This window comes from Lolium perenne, chromosome 4 (genome assembly GCF_019359855.2).
Source record: "Lolium perenne isolate Kyuss_39 chromosome 4, Kyuss_2.0, whole genome shotgun sequence".
In the NCBI taxonomy this organism is placed as follows: domain Eukaryota; kingdom Viridiplantae; phylum Streptophyta; class Magnoliopsida; order Poales; family Poaceae; genus Lolium; species Lolium perenne.
Genome location: NC_067247.2, coordinates 398,930,661 through 398,950,885, shown reverse-complemented (window position 1 = coordinate 398,950,885; position 20,225 = coordinate 398,930,661). Strand labels below are relative to the sequence as shown.

The 20,225-nt window shown below is 45.9% G+C and overlaps 4 protein-coding genes across 4 annotated transcripts; 1 reads left to right on the top strand and 3 right to left on the bottom strand.

Annotated features, from left to right (window-relative positions):
• Positions 1-1,920: 1,920 nt before the first annotated feature.
• LOC127297579 (uncharacterized) lies at positions 1,921-3,260 on the top strand. Its single transcript, XM_051327902.2, has one exon. The coding sequence runs from the start codon at positions 2,112-2,114 to the stop codon at positions 2,841-2,843; it is 732 nt and encodes a 243-aa protein (XP_051183862.1). The 5' UTR covers positions 1,921-2,111; the 3' UTR covers positions 2,844-3,260.
• Positions 3,261-5,240: 1,980 nt separating this feature from the next.
• Positions 5,241-6,015, bottom strand: LOC139830400 (uncharacterized protein At4g15970-like). The gene is made up of 2 exons (XM_071818401.1): positions 5,959-6,015; positions 5,241-5,790 (listed from the first exon to the last, which is right to left on the bottom strand). Exons 1-2 carry the CDS (start codon positions 6,013-6,015, stop codon positions 5,305-5,307), a joined length of 543 nt encoding a protein of 180 aa, XP_071674502.1. The 3' UTR covers positions 5,241-5,304.
• Positions 6,016-7,635: 1,620 nt separating this feature from the next.
• Positions 7,636-9,841, bottom strand: LOC127297581 (uncharacterized protein At4g15970). The gene is made up of 3 exons (XM_051327904.2): positions 9,492-9,841; positions 8,385-8,753; positions 7,636-8,214 (listed from the first exon to the last, which is right to left on the bottom strand). The coding sequence occupies exons 1-3, from the start codon at positions 9,822-9,824 to the stop codon at positions 7,729-7,731; spliced, it is 1,188 nt and encodes a 395-aa protein (XP_051183864.1). The 5' UTR covers positions 9,825-9,841; the 3' UTR covers positions 7,636-7,728.
• Positions 9,842-11,178: 1,337 nt separating this feature from the next.
• Positions 11,179-13,524, bottom strand: LOC127297580 (uncharacterized protein At4g15970). Its single transcript, XM_051327903.2, has 3 exons — positions 12,943-13,524; positions 11,899-12,267; positions 11,179-11,777 (listed from the first exon to the last, which is right to left on the bottom strand). Exons 1-3 carry the CDS (start codon positions 13,309-13,311, stop codon positions 11,292-11,294), a joined length of 1,224 nt encoding a protein of 407 aa, XP_051183863.1. The 5' UTR covers positions 13,312-13,524; the 3' UTR covers positions 11,179-11,291.
• Between the last annotated feature and the right edge of the window lie 6,701 nt (positions 13,525-20,225).

The window sequence follows — 20,225 nt, the reverse complement described above, 5'->3', positions numbered from 1 at the left end:
TCGGAACCGCCCGCTCTCCACGATGCCCACGACCTATTCGGCCAATTTTGTGGAAAAAATTCTAGACCAATTTTAGCCATTTGGTTGAAATAATCAGGCCATTGACCCATAATTGTTGCCCCTCCAGATGAACATCACGGAGTCGATCGACTTCTTTGTCAAAGACGTCCTCGACAACTCGTCGGAAGACTAGTCGGAAGCCTCTTTGGGGTTCATGGTTGTCGCGGACTTCCTCATCCACGAGCACACATAGATGCAGCGGCCGGAGCACAGAGGCTCGACGAGGCCTCGCAAGGCCAACACGTTGCGCGATCGAGAGGGTGGCCACTACCAGGCTTATCGGGACTACTTCCACCCCACCAAGCCGGTCTTCATGGAGGCCATATTCCGGCGGCGGTATCGGATGTCAAGAGACTTGTTTTGACTATTATGCGCATTGTGAGAGAGTACGACCCCTACTTCTAATGCATGCCCGATGACACAGGTAAGGCAGGTTTCACCTCTTATCAAAAGTGTTCCGCAACTGTTTATATGCTTGCGTATGGAGTGACTGGTGATCGCCTTGATGCGTACTTGCGGTGGAGACGATGTATAGATTTTGTCGAGCTGTTATTGCAGTGTTCGGGGTCTTTACTTGAGAGAGCCATCTGTTAGGTCTAGATATAATCGAGCGCATGGCGGAAGATCGTATTACACACTAGCTACTCGTTAGCATCAGAAATGTCTTTGATGAAATGGAGAGTTTTTTTAAAATGAAATTGAGATTAACATGACATGAAAGAGTCGACCTGTCAAGTGGTTGACGCCCTCGCGATGGCGTGCATTCTGAGGCCCTGTTTGTTTGCGCTTTTCGTCCGCTGCAACTTCAGCTTTTGGGGTCAAAAGCAGCGGCGCAAACAAACGACCAAATTTTCAACAGCGCTGGCGAGAAGCAGGGCTGGAAAATGAACTACCGAGTGTCGCAGCGCGGAAGCAGCCCGGGAGGCGCTTTTGCCCGCTTCCCGCGCGTCCCGAAATACGGAGGACCAAAGAACCCTCGTCACATTCGAGGAATTACAAGAAAACTGCCACCGAAACGGTCGCACCTTCTCCCTCATCTTCTCCCTCACTCCCGCGAGTCCCCGCGAGACGGTCGCGAGCGCCGCCGCCGCGGCGGCCTCTTCCCCGGACGCCGACCTTCCCCGCCGGAGACCTCAGCCTCGCACCCTCTCCCTCACTCCCGCGAGCTCTTCCTTCCTCTGTTCCCCAAACTCCGAAACCCTAGCCTTCGGCCGCCGACGAACGCCGCCGTTCCACGCCTCCCCGTGCTCCGTTCAGAGGTCCTTGAGCTCCGCCTCGTCGGTCTCGTTCGAATCCTGGAAGGAATCGAGCCCGAAGGCCAGGAATCGATCACACGGTCTTCGTCTTCTTCACCTCCGGCCATGCGCCTCCTCCGCTCGATCTCCTCCGTCGACGCGTTTCGGTCTTCGCCTTCGGTTCCTGGAGCTCCGAGGCGCCCACCTGGTACTGCCGAAGCCATCCCCGTCGAGCCGCGCGTCTCGGAGCTCCCTCCCGACGAGGACCTGCTCCGGCTGCCGCTGTCGGCGTCCATGGCGTCGCTGCCGGCATTTGAATTAAACTATGCGACCATTTGAATTAAACTATGCGCAAAATGGTTTATTTTGAATTAAACTATGCGCAAAATGGTTTAAGGGCATTTCAGACATTTCACATCTAAAACCAACAGCTACAGCCATCAAAAGCATTCTTACCAAACATCAAATCTAAGATTCCACCAGCTGATTCCTGCAGCTGCTTTTCCACAGCTGCTTTTTCACAGCTGCTTTTCAACAGCTGCAGCCCAAACAAACAGACCCTGAATCAGTTACTGATTTAGTATTTCTGCTTTCCAAGTTATTTACCAGTCATCTTGGAGTACTAGAGTGATGGAATCCCATTCAGCAAAGCACTTTGCACACACAAAAGCTCTTGATTCTCCTTAAACTTGAACAGCTGACAGCCAACAAGTCTTGTACCGTCGTATTGCTGAAAAATACGAGCGGCCGCCAATATCTAGTGCCACCTCTGCCGGAAGCTACATACAGTATCGATCATAGACAGGGACAGTGTGCATGCCATGCTACAAGATGGTGGCAGCGGCGGCGCCGCCCCAGCACAGCGTCCGATCAACCGTTCGCCTGGACGGCGGCGACGCTGTTGACGGGCCGTCCGCCACGTCGCCGATCCATGTTGATCGCACGCACTCCGGGGCCGGCAGGCGTCGGCCGGGTTTCAACCTCTTCTCGGGGACCGCGAGCGCCGCCCTGTTCGCCTCCTTCGCGCTCTGCCTCGTCCTCATCTGCGCCTACTCCTACGTCGCTCGCCGCCGCACCATCTCCGGCACGCGCCGCCGGTTCCTCGGGCGCGTGCGCGACCTCGATCTCGTGCCCGGCCGGCTGTCCCGTCGCGCCAACAGCGAGCCACCGCTCCCTCGCGTCGCCACGGCCGTTGCCAAGACACTGTCGTCCCCTGCCGTGCCGGCCGCCGACTCCAGCTCCGGCCCAGCCGGCGACTGCCCGGTGTGCCTCGAGCCCTTACGCGGCGCCGGCGACGTCACGGCGGCGCACGCGTGCGGCCACGTGTTCCACGAGCCCTGCATTGAGCCGTGGCTCGACCGACGCGACTCGTGCCCCGTGTGCCGGTGCACCGTCAGCTGCAGGCGTGACGACCCCGCAAACGAAGCACCAATTGCTTATGCCGGCGGTGGTGCTCGTCATCTGCGCGGGACCGTCGTCGTCGTGATCGCAGCGGAGACGACGGCGTGGTCTCCCGGATCTTATGACGACGAGATGCTGAGACGATGATGCGGAGATCCACCACGCGCGCGCACCGGAGCTGTAAGTGCTCGGTGACTGAGACTGCAGCACTGTTGGCGCTGACGGTGAAAGTGTCATCAGACAACAAAGTCACTAGTACACAAGTACTGATCATCTGTAATTGATTCCATCATCATATAACTCCCTTGCTTTGGGATGAGTTTGCTAGGCTTACTAGACGATCATTAGTCAGCCAGTTGCTTAGACATACAGTATTTCTTTACTAGACGAAGTACGAGCTTCGCCTCGCGGCCTACATTGTGTTATCACACTAAGTGGCCGTTACATTAGACTTGAGGTTTCTTTGATTTGTATCACAGTCGGGTGTAACTCGCATGTGTTTTTAGTGTTACTACCCATGGCGGCACTCCATGTCTTCTCTAGAATTCGATGTCTTCTCTAGAATCCGATGTTTCCCGCTCACCTCTTGCTTCTCACTGACCGGAGGATAAAATATAAAGACAAAACACATTCTTCTTTTTTGAATTTCACACAACACATTCCTAGATCCAGTTCGGAGCCAAATAATCAACTCACAAATACTCCTGAATGTATAAGCGTGCAACAGTGACAATGGTAGTGATATTCCTCTTCTATAAAAATAAGGTGTCACACATCATAAGTAAGGTGGAATTACCGTGGCCCCTGGTACTAGACTTGCCCCAATAAATCCTCGTTTAGGAATTTAGATCGTACTCATTTCAATTACCAGATACTAATATGCCCGGTACTGTTATTTATTGTCACAACCTCCCTATGTTAGGATTGGGTAATTTGTGCGCATGCCGCTTTCGTTGGATATAGTAGTCGTTTCTCATGCTCCCTCTCTAGAATCGAACCCTAATTCTCCGTCACCCATCACCACCATGATAGGCTCCTATCCTACCATCGAAATTTGATAGGGCGGAAATTTGAATGATGTGTCACTGGCACGAGGGCCTTGCGATTCGTCGAGTTGTCATGAATCATCGGATCAACGGGCAGAGTCCGCGTCGTCATTTTATCTAATAAATGCGTCCCTCCCAGAAGTAGGGATTTGTTGAACATATTAGCTCTACAATTACTACGGTTATCCGAGTAGCACCTACCATCGAACAAATTGTAACCGATTTAATGAGCTACTGGCAGTTTCACAGGTCAAAATGGTTCATACTTACACATGCATGGCTTAATATTTGACACAAACATATGACTACTGCAGGATCAAACAGGTAGCGCGTCCTCGTTGATGTCCAACGTCGGTATTTGTCCGCCCTTCCACTTGGGTGTCAAGGCTGATGCAACGGTTGGGACGGTTGTCGCGGTTGAGCGGGCCAAGCTCATCCTACTTGATTGACGATCGGTGCAAATTTTAAGGCAAAGGGACTTGCGTTCAAGGACTCGATGGTTTGCGGGATTCTGCAACTCACACTAGGTATCGCATTTCTCTACGTTCTGCATCTATGCAAGAGCTAAGATATTCATCTTCTTAGAAATTGTTGGCATGTTATCAAGCATGACTTTTATGATTTTGTGGCAGTTTTCATCAGGGAACCTATGTCTGGAAAGTATTAATGTATGCTTTATCACTTTGGTCCCCAAGAAATCTGATGCCGCTTCTGCCATTGACTAGAGACCCATATCTTTATTAAATTGGCAAAACTAGACATTACATTAAAAAAAAGGCTACAAGTTTCTGCGATCATTCTATGTTGCTCAAAAACAAAGTTTAAAGGTTTGTAAACCGAGAGTTTATGTAGGTACAGTGGGGTGCCTTGGGCATCCGCAAGCTTATGGTCTTCTCCATTCTTGGTTAGCTCTTGGTGTCGTGTTCCTCCATTCTCTGTCAAAAAACTTCAACACAAAGCTTCCTCCCATTTCTTTTCTATGAGGTGACATTAGTGGTAAAAGAGTAGGATAATTGCTGCAATATAAATCAAAGACAAAAAATTCCTTAATAGTACAACAAGCATCCATCCATCAGGGCTAAATTTTCCATCAGACTTAATATAAGTCCTTGAAACTCGCGTGTCCATTGCTTGCCAAGTTAATTAACCATTGCTCCTCCATCCAGCTGCCCACAAATACAATACTGCTTTTTAACTTGTCAAAATTGTAGTGGTGTCTCAAACGTGGTGGTTTTAAAAGACACATATGTTTGATTAGTTGGACTCAATTTACGTACATAGATAGACAGATGGATGAGCAGTGTGTGATTTAAATAAGGAGTTTTGATCGACTTGGCAACAAATTAAGTGGAAGAACATCAGAGATATTCACCGTAAGCAAAGGATGCTAATCAGTTAGTGTTTGATAACTTTTTCGTGTAAATTGGTGTAAGTACTAGCTATAAGAGATTAGTGATGCAACATTTTTTAAGATTGCGTGGTGAGTGCACCATTCCTGACAGTCAATTCTTTTGCCTCTGATTCAAAACGAATTAAAGGACCCCAAGTCATCTGTCAACTAATTAGTGTATGCACCTCCCCGGCACCCTCCAGGAGAAGTACTCTGTATTCCCGACGGCGGCGCGTGTCTTGTAAGTCTTCCAGTCCTGGAGCACATTCTTGAGATCAAACAGCTTGTTCTCCAGCCCCACACAGCAGTTGGCGTGCATGGTGCAGACCTTGCTCAGATCATTGCCGTGCTGGCAGAAGCCGCCGAAGTAGTTGGTGTCGAGGAACTGCACCTTGGTGCCGAGGTGAGGGGGCACACCTTCCTTGACGATCTTGTCAAACACATACTGCTCGTGCATTCCGGGGAACCGCTCCCGCGATGACTGCCAGTGCTTGTAGAAGCCAATGGTGCCGGCGCAGGACTTGACGTAGAGGAGACCACCGTTGGGGTAGTTCCCTGGCGAGTTGGGATCGCCGACGAAGAAGTCGGACGACATGACCAGCTGCGCCGTCGGGGATATGCGCGGGAACGGGTCCCTGAACCAGAGGATGTCCACGTCCTGTCCACACCAAAAATCAAAACGAGTAATGAATCAGGTTTCCGATTCATTGAAAATGTTCAGCATTGGAGGGAAAGATTTTGTGCTCCAATCAACGGGTGGTCACACACAGATGAATAAATTTTCGTGGATTTAATTTGGAGGAAAAGATGATGCATGCATGCGTACCGTGAAGAGGAAGGTGTAGCCAAGCTCCACCCTGAACCAGTAGCAGAAGGGGTGCATGTGCGAGGAACGTTGCAAGAAGGGAGGGGAATTATTGACAAGGAGAAGGGAAGGCTGCGTGTAGGAGCCATCTAATGAGGTGACTAATTGGTCGACACGCGCCAAGTTTGCTGCAAGAAGTCCAAAAGCTTCAGCTTGCAGCGCCGAAGAGGCCAGGGGGGAATAGTTGAGGTGATGAGTTGAGCGAAGCGATTAGGGTGTTCAATCTGAATGAAAATTCTAATCCCTGCCTTCGACAAAGAACTGCCCTGATGTTGCACTTGCGTCCATGAACATCTATAAAGATTTTCATGCCTGGAATGCTCCATGGATGGTAGACAATCGTCCGTGGAGAAGGCAACACCTAATGGTTGATGTGCAGATCTTGAGTTGAATTTGTGGCATACCATTGCTCTTGAACTGCAGAAGCTGCTCCGAGCGCCTCCTGCTAGTGATTGAGCCATAACGCTGCAATTTTACCTCTCTAAAGGGCAGCCACCTCTTCAATCTTTAACGAATGTTGAATAGTTCAAATAGTTGATGGTTTGTTCCGTCCTTGTGGCACCTTGCTGGCCGGTGACTCCCTTGTTCGTTCTCAATGAAGGAGAAGGTGAGTAGGTGACCCTCGGCCACCGCTATGGCATGCATCACCGCCGCGTCGTGGTCATTGCCGAAACCGAACATGTGGATCATAGTGTTTCAGCTGGCGGCGTGCCTAAATAAAGCTGACACAAGGTATTTAGCGGTGCTTGGAAGCCCACACGTTGGCCCTCGCCTTAATGCAACTTTTAACAAACAAGCTCACAAACGAATCGTAGAAGAAAAAAGTGGACACAAATTCGAGTGGTAAGAAAACGACGACTGGCCACACGTGTTTCTGGACGTACATTAACCGACCATTATCATTGATCCAAACTTGAAGATAGTCAAGTGAACCATCAAACCTGGTGTAGTCCAACCGGCGAACTTTTATCTTCTATAGGGAAATCAATGAACTATTTTTTTTAGTTTTGAGAAAATACGGTGAACTAATGAACCGATTGGTCACCTCACCTAGCGCAGGGCCCTCCCAGCCCAGATGATATAAGCAGAATCCCGATCCAATTAGGGCATGTACAATGCCAGCCTCTTGTGTAGGCGCTTAAGTTGCCAAGAAAAAGTCAATTAACAAAAGTATTAATGTAGGAGCTCAGATCCCCAACGCTGAGTCTCTACTTGAGGCGCTTGTCCGCCTGTGGATAACGCTCCTTGCTGTGCGAATTGTACGGAGTGGAGGAGAAAAAACGATGGAGAGCTTGGCTCCAAGCTGGTCCGAGCGCCTCCTGCTAGTGATGGAGCCATAACGCTGCAATTTTACCTCTCTAAACGGCAGCCACCTCTTCAATCTTTGACGATGTTGAATAGTTCAAATAGTTGATGGTTTGTTCCGTCCTTGTGGCACCTTGCTGGCCGGTGACTCCCTTATTCGTTCTCAATGAAGGAGAAGGTGAGTAGGTGACCCTCTGCCACCGCTATGGCATGCATCACCGCCGCATCGTGGTCATTGCCGAAACCGAATATGTGGATCGTAGTGTTTCAGCTGGCGGCGTGCCTAAATAAAGCTGACACAAGTTCTTTAGCGGTGCTTGGAAGTCCACACGTTGGCCTTCGCCTTAGACATTGAGCATGGCGGTCAATTCTTTTGCCTCTCTGATTCAAAACGAATTAAATAAGTCCAAGTCATCTGTCAACTAATTAGTGTATGCACCTCCCTGGCACCCTCCATGAGAAGTACTCTGTATTCCCGACGGCGGCGCGTGTCTTGTAAGTCTTCCAGTCCTGGAGCACATTCTTGAGATCAAACAGCTTGTTCTCCAGCCCCACACAGCAGTTAGCGTGCATGGTGCAGACCTTGCTCAGATCATTGCCGTGCTGGCAGAAGCCGCCGAAGTAGTTGGTGTCGAGGAACTGCACCTTGGTGCCGAGGTGAGGGGGCACACCTTCCTTGACGATCTTGTCGAACACATACTGCTCGTGCATTCCGGGGAACCGCTCCCGCGATGACTGCCAGTGCTTGTAGAAGCCAATGGTGCCGGCGCAGGACTTGACGTAGAGGAGACCACCGTTGGGGTAGTTCCCTGGCGAGTTGGGATCGCCGACGAAGAAGTCCGATGACATGACCAGCTGCGCCGTCGGGGATATGCGTGGGAACGGGTCCCTGAACCAGAGGATGTCCACGTCCTGTCCACACCAAAAATCAAAACGAGTAATGAATCAGGTTTCCGATTCAGTGAAAACGAGTAATCATGTTCAGCATTGGAGCGAAAGATTTTGTGCTCCAATCAACCGGTGGTCACAGATCAACAAATTTTCGTGGATTTAATTTGGAGGAAAAGATGATGCATGCATACCGTGAAGAGGAAGGTGTAGCCAAGCTCGAGGATGGTCTGCTGGAACTTGTTCCTGTTCCACATGATCTCGAGGTAGTCGCCCTTCATGTACTTCTGCTCGGCGGCAAAGTCCATGCCCTCCACCCTGAACCAGTAGCAGAAGGGGTGCACGGCGTTGCAGCGGTCGAAGGCCTTCCTGTCCATGGCCACCACCAGCAGGTGCTGCACCAGATACGCGGTGTTCTCGCCGTGCTGGAAGCTCTCCAGGAACAGGTCCAGGAACGACCCCGGTGCTGCCCACGCCTCGTTGAGCGCGGTCATCAGGACTGTCCGGTCCGCTGTCGCGGCTCGCCGGAGCAGATCGGCCAGGTCTTGGGGCTTTTCGGACTTCTGTTTTAATGCAATTGTTAACCGTTGATAATTAGTTTTGCGTGTAATGATCGACAAAGTAAGGAACATTTTCAAAGTTAAATCATTTGACTAAGTAGCCAGACCAGTCGCTCATAGGCTGATAGCGTCCTAGCATGTACAAAATGAAACAGGAAGCTAGCTGGCCATGCGAAATTGTTTAATTGTATGATTTGGCCGTTTCCGCTGGCATCATGTTTTTGGGATGCCTTTTCACATGGTGGCTTCATATTGTGTTCATGTCTAGAATGCTATTGCCTCTGGAATATAACAAAGAATAGGCTTCTACATATCATAATCTCAATACACACGACTCACTTGAGCAATGTGCATGGTGAAGGAAATGCTAGCTGTTTCTAAATTTCAAGAGGGTTCTTGCTCTAGTTTTAGCGATACTTTTCCCAGAATCTTGTACGTAGTAATGGTTTCTTTAATCAGTAAAGTCTAAACTATTTTCAGAAAACTGCGGTTTCAGTTCCGGATCCACCAATCGGATTATGAATGATCAATTTTGAGAAGTTGTGAAGTCTCTAACTAAGAAAACCAGTGCCCTGAATTCTTAAACTCAAAGTTGTTAACGAGCTGCTCATGTCACACAAGACAATAAAAAAAGATTTATTTCCTAACTATTACATATACAGAAAACCAGAGAAATAAAAAGGCTCTATTTCCTATAATTAACTTTTGTTTAATCCTACAATAATTAAAGCGAAGACATACCTGTTGCTGTTCTGCAGGCATCACAATCTGCTGCTGCTGCTGCTTTTGCTGATGTGACGATGAACCATCTCTACCTCCACCATCGCTGCTGGTAACGATGTCCTTCTTCTCCTGCTCCACCTTCATAACCGCTTCCTGATTGCTGGGTCGATCAGCGGCAGCCCTGACGCTATCCTCCCTCTTCTCCTGCTGCGTCCACCGCGGCGGTGCCGACCTGGCCGGCCCGTCGCCAAGGTCGCGGCGCACGGAAGTGTAGAGCAGGAAGAAAGCTGTTGCAAGCGCCGCGCCGAGGAGAAGGGAAGTCGCTGACTTCATCGATCCAGAAGCACGCATGGAGCTAGCGAGACGAAGAATATTTTTTCTAATGAAGATTGATCAGGTAGAAAATGTTTTGTATTTCCATGATTTATACGGTCACTAAATATTTATAATGGTTTCTTCTTGGAGATAAAAGAAACCAAGTTTATAATGTACGCCTGCTAGTATTATACAAGTGTCAAGCGTTTTTCATTTGTAGGAAGTGAAAGTTTATGTTAGTAAGGCGATTGCTGAGGTGGTGTTACTATGCGAAAGCCAGCTGGAGGCCACGGGGGCACGAGCTAGCTCCAAGATCGCCAAGCTGGAGGCAGAACAATTGTCTTCGATTCGGAAGGTTCAAGCGCAAGTGATGGAACTACACGACCTGATGGCTCACATGAAGAAAGAGCGGCAAACCTTGAATGCTGCGGTGGATGAGGCACACGCTGATATGAAGTTGATTAAAGAACGGATTGGTTTTTCCGAGCTGTCAAGACCGCGTGCGAAGCTAGCAGAGCTGCACGAGGAAGACCCAACGGCTCAGAACATCCGGGCTAGGCGGCTCATCAAGCCGAACAAGCGCTTCTACTCCAATGAATGGACTCGTTAATCTTTCTCACGAGATCTATGTTAATGTAATCTCCCTATATTTGCTACTACCTCTATCCCAAAAAACTGAAAACCAAGGTATATATATTTTTTATTTAAAATGTAGAAGTATTTTTAGTTTGAAAATTTTATAGAAAAAATTAGAAACAAAGTATCAGTAGATCCACTACAGAATATATTTTAGCAGTGTAATTTTTCACCGTTATAGGTTTTAATATTCTTTTCCGCAAAATTAGTCAAACTTACTATACGTCGAGTTTTCACTATGCCTTATTTTTATCAAAGAAGTACCATATACCCTGTCCATTCACTACTACAAGATGTTTAAGCTTTTTCCAAAAATGAATATATCTAGGTATGTTTCAGTGTGTAGGTTTGCTCATTTCGTTCCATATTTACTCCACACTAAAATATATGAAACATATTATAATAGTTAACCGGGGGAGTATTTATCTGTTCCTGGATTGCTACTACATAGGTATCGTACCCACTTCCGCAACTAAATTAAATATGAGTTTACTTTTCCAATAACAGTCTAATTTAATTTGCAGATATTATGACCTTGTTGAACAGCATCCATAAGGGCTATATTTTCCATCAGACTTTATATAATTCCTTGTAACTCGCGTGTCGATTTCTTGCCAAGTTAATTAACCATTGGTTCTCCATCCAGCTGCCCACAAATACAGATTAGTGATGCAGCATTTCTTGCCAAGTTAATTAACCATTAGTGTTTGATAGCTTTTTCGTGTAAATTGGTGTAAGTACTAGCTATAAGAGATTAGTGATGCAGCATTTTTTAAGATTGCGTGATGAGTGCACCATTCCTCACAGTCAATTCTTTTGCCTCTGATTCAAAACGAATTAAAGAACTCCAAGTCATCTGTCAACTAATTAGTGTATGCACCTCCCCGGCACCCTCCAAGAGAAGTACTCTGTATTCCCGACGGCGGCACGTGTCTTGTAAGTCTTCCAGTCCTGGAGCACATTCTTGAGATCAAACAGCTTGTTCTCCAGCCCCACACAGCAGTTAGCGTGCATGGTGCAGACCTTGCTCAGATCATTGCCGTGCTGGCAGAAGCCGCCGAAGTAGTTGGTGTCGAGGAACTGCACCTTGGTGGCGAGGTGAGGGGGCACACCTTCCTTGACGATCTTGTCGAACACATACTGCTCGTGCATTCCGGGGAACCGCTCCCGCGACGACTGCCAGTGCTTGTAGAAGCCAATGGTGCCGGCGCAGGACTTGACGTAGAGGAGACCACCGTTGGGGTAGTTCCCTGGCGAGTTGGGATCGCCGACGAAGAAGTCCGACGACATGACCAGCTGCGCCGTCGGGGATATACGTGGGAACGGGTCCCTGAACCAGAGGATATCCACGTCCTGTCAACACCAAATTGAACACGAGTAACGAATTAGGTTTCCTGTTCTTCGAAATGTGCATCATTGCAGGAAAAGGTTTTGTGCTCCAATAAACTGCTTGTACGTCAAAGCTCAAACGTACCGTGAAGAGGAAGGTGTAGCCAAGCTCGAGGATGGTCTGCTGGAACTTGTTCCTGTTCCACATCATCTCGAGGTAGTCGCCCTTCATGTACTTCTGCTCGGCGGCGAAGTCCATGCCCTCCACTCTGAACCAGTAGCAGAAGGGGTGTACGGTGTTGCAGCGGTCGAAAGCCTTCTTGTCCATGGCCACCACCAGCAGGTGCTTCACCAGGTACGCGGTTTTCTCGCCGTGCTGGAAGCTCTCGAGAAATAAGTCCAGGAACGACCCCGGTGCCGCCCACGCCTCGTTGAGCGCGGTCATCAGGACCGTCCGGTCCGCCGTGGCCGCTCGCCTGAGCAGATCGGCCAGGTCTTGGGACTTTTCGGTCTTCTGTTTTAATGCAATTGTAAACCGTTGATAATTAGTCGTTTTGCGTGTAATAATCGACAAAGAAAGGAACAATTTCAAAGTTAAATCAGCATTTGACTAAGTAGCGAGACCAGTCGCTGGTAGCGTCCTAGCTTACAAAATGAAACAGGAAGTTAGCTGGCCATGCGAAATTGTTTAATTGTATGATTTGGCCGTTTCCGCTGGCATCATGTTTTTGGGATGCCTTTTCACATGGTGGCTTCATATTGTGTTCATGGCCACAATGCTATTGCCTCTGGAATATAATAAGGATTAGGCTTCCATACATATCATTATCTCAATACACGCGACTCACTTGAGCAATGGTGAAGGAAATGCTAGCTGTTTCTAAATTTCAAGAGGGTTCTTGCTCTAGTTTTAGCGATACTTTTTCCCAGAATCTTCTACTAATGGTTTCAGTTCCGGATCCACCAATCGGATTAGGAATGATCAATTTTCACAATTTGTGAAGTCTCTAACTAAGAAAACCAGTGCCCTGAATTCTTAAACTCAAAGTTGTTAACGAGCTGCTCATGTCACACAAGACAAAAAAAATGTTTATTTCCTAAGTATTACATATACAGAAAGCCAGAGAAATAAAAAAATTGTATTACCTAATTAACTTTTTTGCTTACAACAATAAAAGCAAAGACATACCTGCTGCTTTTCTGCAGGCATCACAATCTGCTGCTGCTGCTTCTGCTGATGTGACGACGAACCATCTCTACCTCCACCATCGCTGCTGGTAACGACATCCTTCTTCTCCTGCTCAACCAGTTCCTGATTGTTGGGTCGATCAGCGGCAGCCCTGACGCTGTCGTCCTGCCGCGTCCACTGCGGCGGTGCCAACTTAGCCGGCCCTTGGTCGAGGTCGCGGCGCACGGAGGTGTAGAGCAGGAAGAAGGCCGTTGCAAGCGCCGCGCCGAGGAGAAGGGAAGTCGCTGACTTCATCGATCCAGAAGCACGCATGGAGCTAGCGAGACGAAGAATATAGCGAGATGTTCTATGGCGGCTATGGTTGTACATAAGGTGTTGGGGCTGGCCGTCGCAGCCAGCGCGGGCATGTGCGAGGAACGTTGCAAGTGCAGCAGCCAGAATGGAGGGGAATTATTGAGAAGGAGAAACGAAGGCTGCGTGTAGGAGCGATCTACTGGGGTGATTTGGTCAGCTGTCTATTACGACCCGTAGAATTTTTCAGAGTTGGTATACGTTTGGAGCCTTGTCTATGGTTGGATATGCTGATGGGTGATGGGGACTAGCGAAGCCTACCTGGACCCTTAGGAAGAAGACGCATGTTGTCGGGCATGCACTTTTTTTTACGGGCATCCACTTGGCGAGCCCCTCCTTGTTAATGTATAAGTAGGCAGAAAAAAAGAGGGAGAAGTAGACAGCTGTGGACTTGTGGTGGGCATGGTGCAAATGGAAAAGGAAAACTATTTGGGTGCGTAGGAATCGAAGGCGTGGCGCTGGAATGGAGCAGGCGAGCGGATTATTATTTTTCAACATAAAGAATTTTTCCTATTAAGTTCAGCTACATTTTACAATAACAAGCCTGCACAAGGCATCACTGAAATCGAAAAATACATCTCTCAAGGAGCAGCGTACACTGTCCTAAATGCTAGCAAGGCAACTAAAGGAGAATGGTCTATCCTGTACCTGAATCCTTTTTTTTTTGGAGCAACCGGCAGGAGCTCTGCCTTTTCATTAAGGAGAGGGAAATTTGGCCAGTTTATAAGGGAAACTGGCCGAAAACCGATACAAACACAACACCGTGTCCAGTTTATAAGGAAAACCAGACAAGAGAAAACCACACACGGCACAGTTTTTCTGGGAAAACCGGCGAAAACCCACACACCTGGCCACTCGACCTGGATAAACCAGGTCTGGAGCGCCGCCGAATGGCACCAGCACGACGGCAACAGCGAGCGCCGCGACTGCCCGGTCCACGTCCCTGGAAAGGAAGTCAGAGCCGAAAGAGACGGCTAGGCCTTTCAAGCTTCGAGGGGTGAGGCAGGCCGCAAAGCAAGCCAGCGGCACTCGCGCACCGACGGAACACGAAAAAGTCAACCCAAGCAGCAGTCAGGCATTGCCGGAGGTGGCTCCCAAACATTCCAAAAAATGACGCCTCCAAGGAGGTCACGACGTCCAGAGACGCCGCCGTCATTCAATCCAGCGCAGCAGGATTTGGGTTTTCACCCCGGAATGATAGGCGGAGGTGTGTGAGGACTCCACGGCCAACGCCTCCAAGGAGGAGAACGGCGCCCTCGAGCATCGTCTTTGCCGGCACCGACCGAGTCGGGCAAGACTTTCGTCCGGAGACCTACAACACCGCCACTGTCAAAAACAACCCAAACCTCGGACGAGCACAAACCACCGCAACAGGGGCGCCGCCCACGCCACGGAGACATGCCCTGCTGATAACCCACAAGTATAGGGGATCGCAACAGTCTTCGAGGGAAGTAAAACCCAAATTTGTAGATTCGACACAAGGGGAGGTAAAGAATACTTATAAGTCTTAACAACTGAGTTGTCAATTCAGCTGCACCTGGAAAAGCACTAGTAACAAGGGTGATGTGAAAGCAGCAGTAATATGAGAGCAATAGTAACAGTAACACAGCAGCAGTAGCAATAACACAGAGGCGATGGCACCAGAAAATAGTTGATACTACTTCCAATGACATATAGAACGAGTATACGATGATGAAAGATGGACCGGGGTTCCCAGCGATCTACACTAGTGGTAACTCTCCAATAACAAGTGACAAGTGTTGGGTGAACAAATTACAGTTGGGCAATTGATAGGATTGAAAGCATTAAGACAGAACATCAAGATTATTAATCATGTAGGCATGTTTTCCATATATAGTCATACGTGCTCGCAATGAGAAACTTGTACAACATCTTTTGTCCTACCAGCCGGTGGCAGCCGGGCCTCAAGGGAATCTACTGGCTATTAAGGTACTCCTTTTAATAGAGCACCGGAGCAAAGCATTAACACTTGGTGAAACATGTGATCCTCATATCACAGCCTTCCCCTCCGGTTGTCCCAATTTCTGTCACTTTGGGGCATCGGGTTCCGGACAGCAATATGTGCAAACAACTTGTAGATACAATCTAAGCAATAAGTATAGAGCTTAAATCTAAGATCATGCCACTCGGGCCCTAGTGACAAGTATTAAACATAACAAGATTGCAGCAACAATAACTTCACAAACTTTATAGATAGACTAATCATAATGTATCATCCATCGGATCCCAACAAACACAACATCGATTACATCAGATGGATCTCAATCATGTAAGGAAGCTCATGAGATCATTGTACTGAAGTACATGGGATAGAGAGTACCAACTAGCTACTGCTAGAACCCGTAGTCCATGGGGGAACTGCTCAAGGAGCATGATGGAGACGGTGGCGTTGATGGAGATGGCTTCCGGGGGCACTTCCCCGTCCCGGCAGGGTGCCGGAACAGAGACTTCTGTCCCCCGAATTGGAGTTTCGCGATGGCGGCGGCACCCCTGGAGTCTTTCTGGAGTTTCGTCATTTGGTATCGCGTTTTTAGGTCGAAAGGGCTTATATAGGCGAAGAGGCGGAGTCGGAGGGGCTGTGGGGCAGCCACATAGTAGGCCGGTGCGCCCCCCTTGGGCCGCGCCGCCCACACGTGTGGGGCCCCCAGGGCTCCCCTCTGGTCCCCCTTTGACTTTCTGGAAGGTTCCGGGAAAAATAAGATGTTGGGTCTTTGTTTCGTCGAATTCCGAGAATATTGCCCGAACAGCCTTTCTGGAACCAAAAACAACAGAAAACAGGAACTGGCACTGTGGCATCTTGTTAATAGGTTAGTTCCGGAAAACGCATAAAAACATTATAAAGTGCGAGCAAAACATGTAAGTATTGTCATAAAACAAGCATGGAACATCAGAAATTATGGATACGTTGGAGACGTATCAGCATCCCCAAGCTTAGTTCCTACTCGTCCTCGAGTAGGTAAACGATAAAAGATAATTTCTGAAGTGACATGCTACCAACATGATCTTAATCATACTATTGTAAAGCATATGAGATGAATGAAGTGACCCAAGGAAATGATCTATAGTTGCTAACAAATAGATAACATATAGCAAAACTTTTCATGAATAATACTTTCAAGACAAGCATCAAAAGTCTTGCATAAGAGTTAACTCATAAAGCAATAAATTCAAAGTAAAGGCATCGAAACAACACAAAGGAAGATACAAGTTTCAGCAGTTGCTTTCAACTTTCAACATGTATATCTCATGGATAATTGTCAACATAAAGTAAAATAATAAGTGCAATAAGCAAGCATGTAAGAATAAATGCACAGTTGACACAAGTGTTTGCTTCTAAGATGGAAGGAAGCAGGTAAACTGACTCAACATAAAGTAAAAGAAGGGCCCTTCGCAGAGGGAAGCAGTGATTAAATCATGTGCTAGAGCTTTTCAAGTTTTGAAATCATATAGAGAGCATAAAAGTAAAGTTTTGAGAGGTGTTTGTTGTTGTCAACGAATGGTAATGGGCACTCTAACCCCCTTGCCAAACAAACTTTCGAAGAGCGGCTCCCATGTTTATCTCTCACATGTACTTTAGTTTTAGTTTATTTTTATTTTTTGGTGACACTCCTTCCAACCTTTGCTTTCACAAGTCATGGCTAACCGAATCCTCGGGTGCCTTCCAACAATCACATCCCATGAAGGAGTGTCTATTTATTTTAGTTTTATTTAGGTGACACTCCTCCCCACCTTTGCTTTCTCAAGCCATGGCTAACCGAATCCTCGGGTGCCTTCCAACCATTCACATACCATGGAGGAGTGTCTATTTGCAAAATTAAGTTGCTTACTGATGAATCGGAGCAAAACATGTGAAGAGAATTATTAATGAAAGTTAATTAATTGGTGCTGGGAACCCCGTTGCCAGCTCTTTCTGCAAAATTATTGGATAAGCGGATGAAGCCACTAGTCCATTGGTGAAAGTTGCCCAACAAGATTGAAAGATAAAACACCACATACTTTCTCATGAGCTATAAAACATTGGCACAAATAAGAGATGATAACTTTTGAATTGTTTAAAGGTAGCACATGAAGTATTTACTTGGAATGGCAGGAAATACCACATAGTAGGTAGGTATGGTGGACACACATGGCATAGGTTTTGGCTCAAGGTTTTGGATGCACGAGAAGCATTCCCTCTCAGTACAAGGCTTTGGCTAGCAAGGTTATTTGAAGCAAACACAAGTATGAACTGGTATAGCAAAACTTACATAAAAACATATTGTAAGCATTATAAGACTCTACACTGTCTTCATTGTTGCTCAAACACTTTTACCAGAAAATATCTAGATGTTAGAGAGACCAATCATGCAAACCAATTTCAACAAGCTCTACGGTAGCTATCCACTAATAGGTTTAAACTACATGATGCAAGAACTTAATCATGATCTACTTGAGAGCTCAAAATAATTGCCAAGTATCAAATTATTCAAGACAATATGAGGCATTTTCTGTTTCCAACCAAATAACAACAAGTGCAATAGCTTCCAACTTTTATCATTGAACATTATAAGTAAAACGAAGAACACAAGTGTTCATATGAAAAAGCGGAGCGTGTCTCTCTCCCAAACAAGGATTGCTAGGATCCGATCTTATTCAAACAAAAACAAAAATAAAAGCACACAGACACTCCAAGTAAAGCACATATGATGTGACCAAATAAAAATATAGTTTCAATAGAAGAAACCTGATAAATGTTGATGAAGAAGGGGATGCCTTGGGCATCCCCAAGCTTAGACGCTTGAGTCTTCTTGAAATGTGCAGGGATGAACCACGGGGGCATCCCCAAGCTTAGACTTTTCACTCTTCTTGATCATATATCATCCTCCTCTCTTGACCCTTGAAAACTTCCTTCACACCAAACTTCTCATAAACTTCATTAGAGGGGTTAGTACTCAAAAAAACTTTAATCCACCTTAGCCCTGTAGTGACACAATGCAAGAACTCAATAAAACATTAGCTACAGCTCTCTACGTCTAGAAAGCCTTGCTTAAAGTCCACAAGAGACAATGCAAAAAAACAGAGACAGAATCTGCCAAAACAGAACAGCCAGTAAAGACAAATTTTTAAGAGGTACTTCCGTTGCTAAAATAGGAAAACTCAAAACTAATGAAAGTTGCGTACATATCTGAGGAACACGCACGTAAATTGGCAGATTTTTCCGAGTTACCTACAGAGAACCCTGCCCAAATTCGTGACAGATAGAAATCTGTTTCTGCGCAGAAATCCAAATCTAGTATCAACCTTCTATTAGAAACTTTACTTGGCACAACAATGCAATAAAATAAAGATAAGGAGAGGTTGCTACAGTAGTAACAACTTCCAAAACACAACAAAACAGTAGCAAAATAAATACATGGGTTATCTCCCAAGAAGTGCTTTCTTTATAGCCATTAAGATGGGCTCAGCAATTTTAATGATGCACTCGCAAGAAATAAGAGTTGAAGCAAAAGAGAGCATCAAAAAGCAAATTCAAAACACATTAAGTCTAACCCACTTCCTATGCATAGGAACCTTGTACACAAATAAATTCATGAAGAACAAAGTGACAAGCATAGAAAGATAAAACAAGAGTATCTTCAAAATTTTCAGCATATAGAGAGGTGTTTTAGTACCATGCAAATTTCTACAACTATATTTTCCTCTCTCATAATAATTTTCAGTAGCTTCATGAATAAACTCAACAATATAACTATCACATAAAGCATGTTTTTCATGATCCATAAACACATAATTTTTATCAAGCTCAAAAATAGTGGGATTAAAACTTTCAAATCCACTTTTATCAATAATATAACAGGATGATTGATCAATCTCAAGAGATATGGGACTCATATATGAAGTCAAGAACTCTCCAGTCCCATTTTCATTAGTAGTACAATTAATATTATCAAGAAACATAGGACCATCATCTAGAGCTTTATCATAAACATTTGCCAAGCAAAATTCTTTAGTACCATGCATTTTGACATCAGGCACAAACAAAGCATTATCATAAGATTTATCAAAGTAACATGGATTATCATAGATAACAGTAGCATAATTATTCTCACAAGTTTTACTCATAGGGAATATTTCAAGAGAATCCACAGGAACATAACATTCAACCTCCTTTGGTAAGCATGGAGGACAATCAAATAGTGTAAGAGGTAAAGAGTTACTCTCATTAGAAGGTTGGCATGGGTAGCTAATCCATTCTTCCTCCTTTTGTTCATCACTCTCCTCCTCTTTTTCATCCAATGAGCTTTCAAGTTCATCAATTTCTTCTTCCACAGGTTCCTGCAAATTGTGAGTGCATTCTTGTGCATTAATGAGTCTCTCTTTATAATCAATGATATAAGGATTATCACTGTAACTTTCTACGCAAAAATTAAGGATAGAAGAGACATAATCTTTAAGGTCCTTACAAACAACATAAGTTTCATAATTTTTAACAATGAAGGATTCTATCTCAGAGGCTCCCATAAATAAGACAAATTGTTCTACCTCTTCGAACCCAAGATGAATATAGTTATTCCAATTATAGTTCTTAATTAAAACTTCTTCACTAAAGCCACATTGAAATTTAAGATGTTTAGTATCCTGTTAAGAGCAACAGTTTATATCATGGTGTTTAAGCAAGATTTTAGCAATTGTATTTAATTTTTCTATCACAGCACTCATTACTTTACCAGCTCTTGATTCTCTATAATTATTATATAATTCTATAAGCTCCAACATGGTCATGCGTTCTTCCATAACAACATTTTTTAATTTTTCGGTTTTTCAAATTTTTATGGATTTTTTGGTATATGAGAAAAGTAAAACAAGACAAAAAGAAACTAGACAAAAGTAAACTAAGCAAAATAATACTAGGCAGAAATAAACTAAGCACA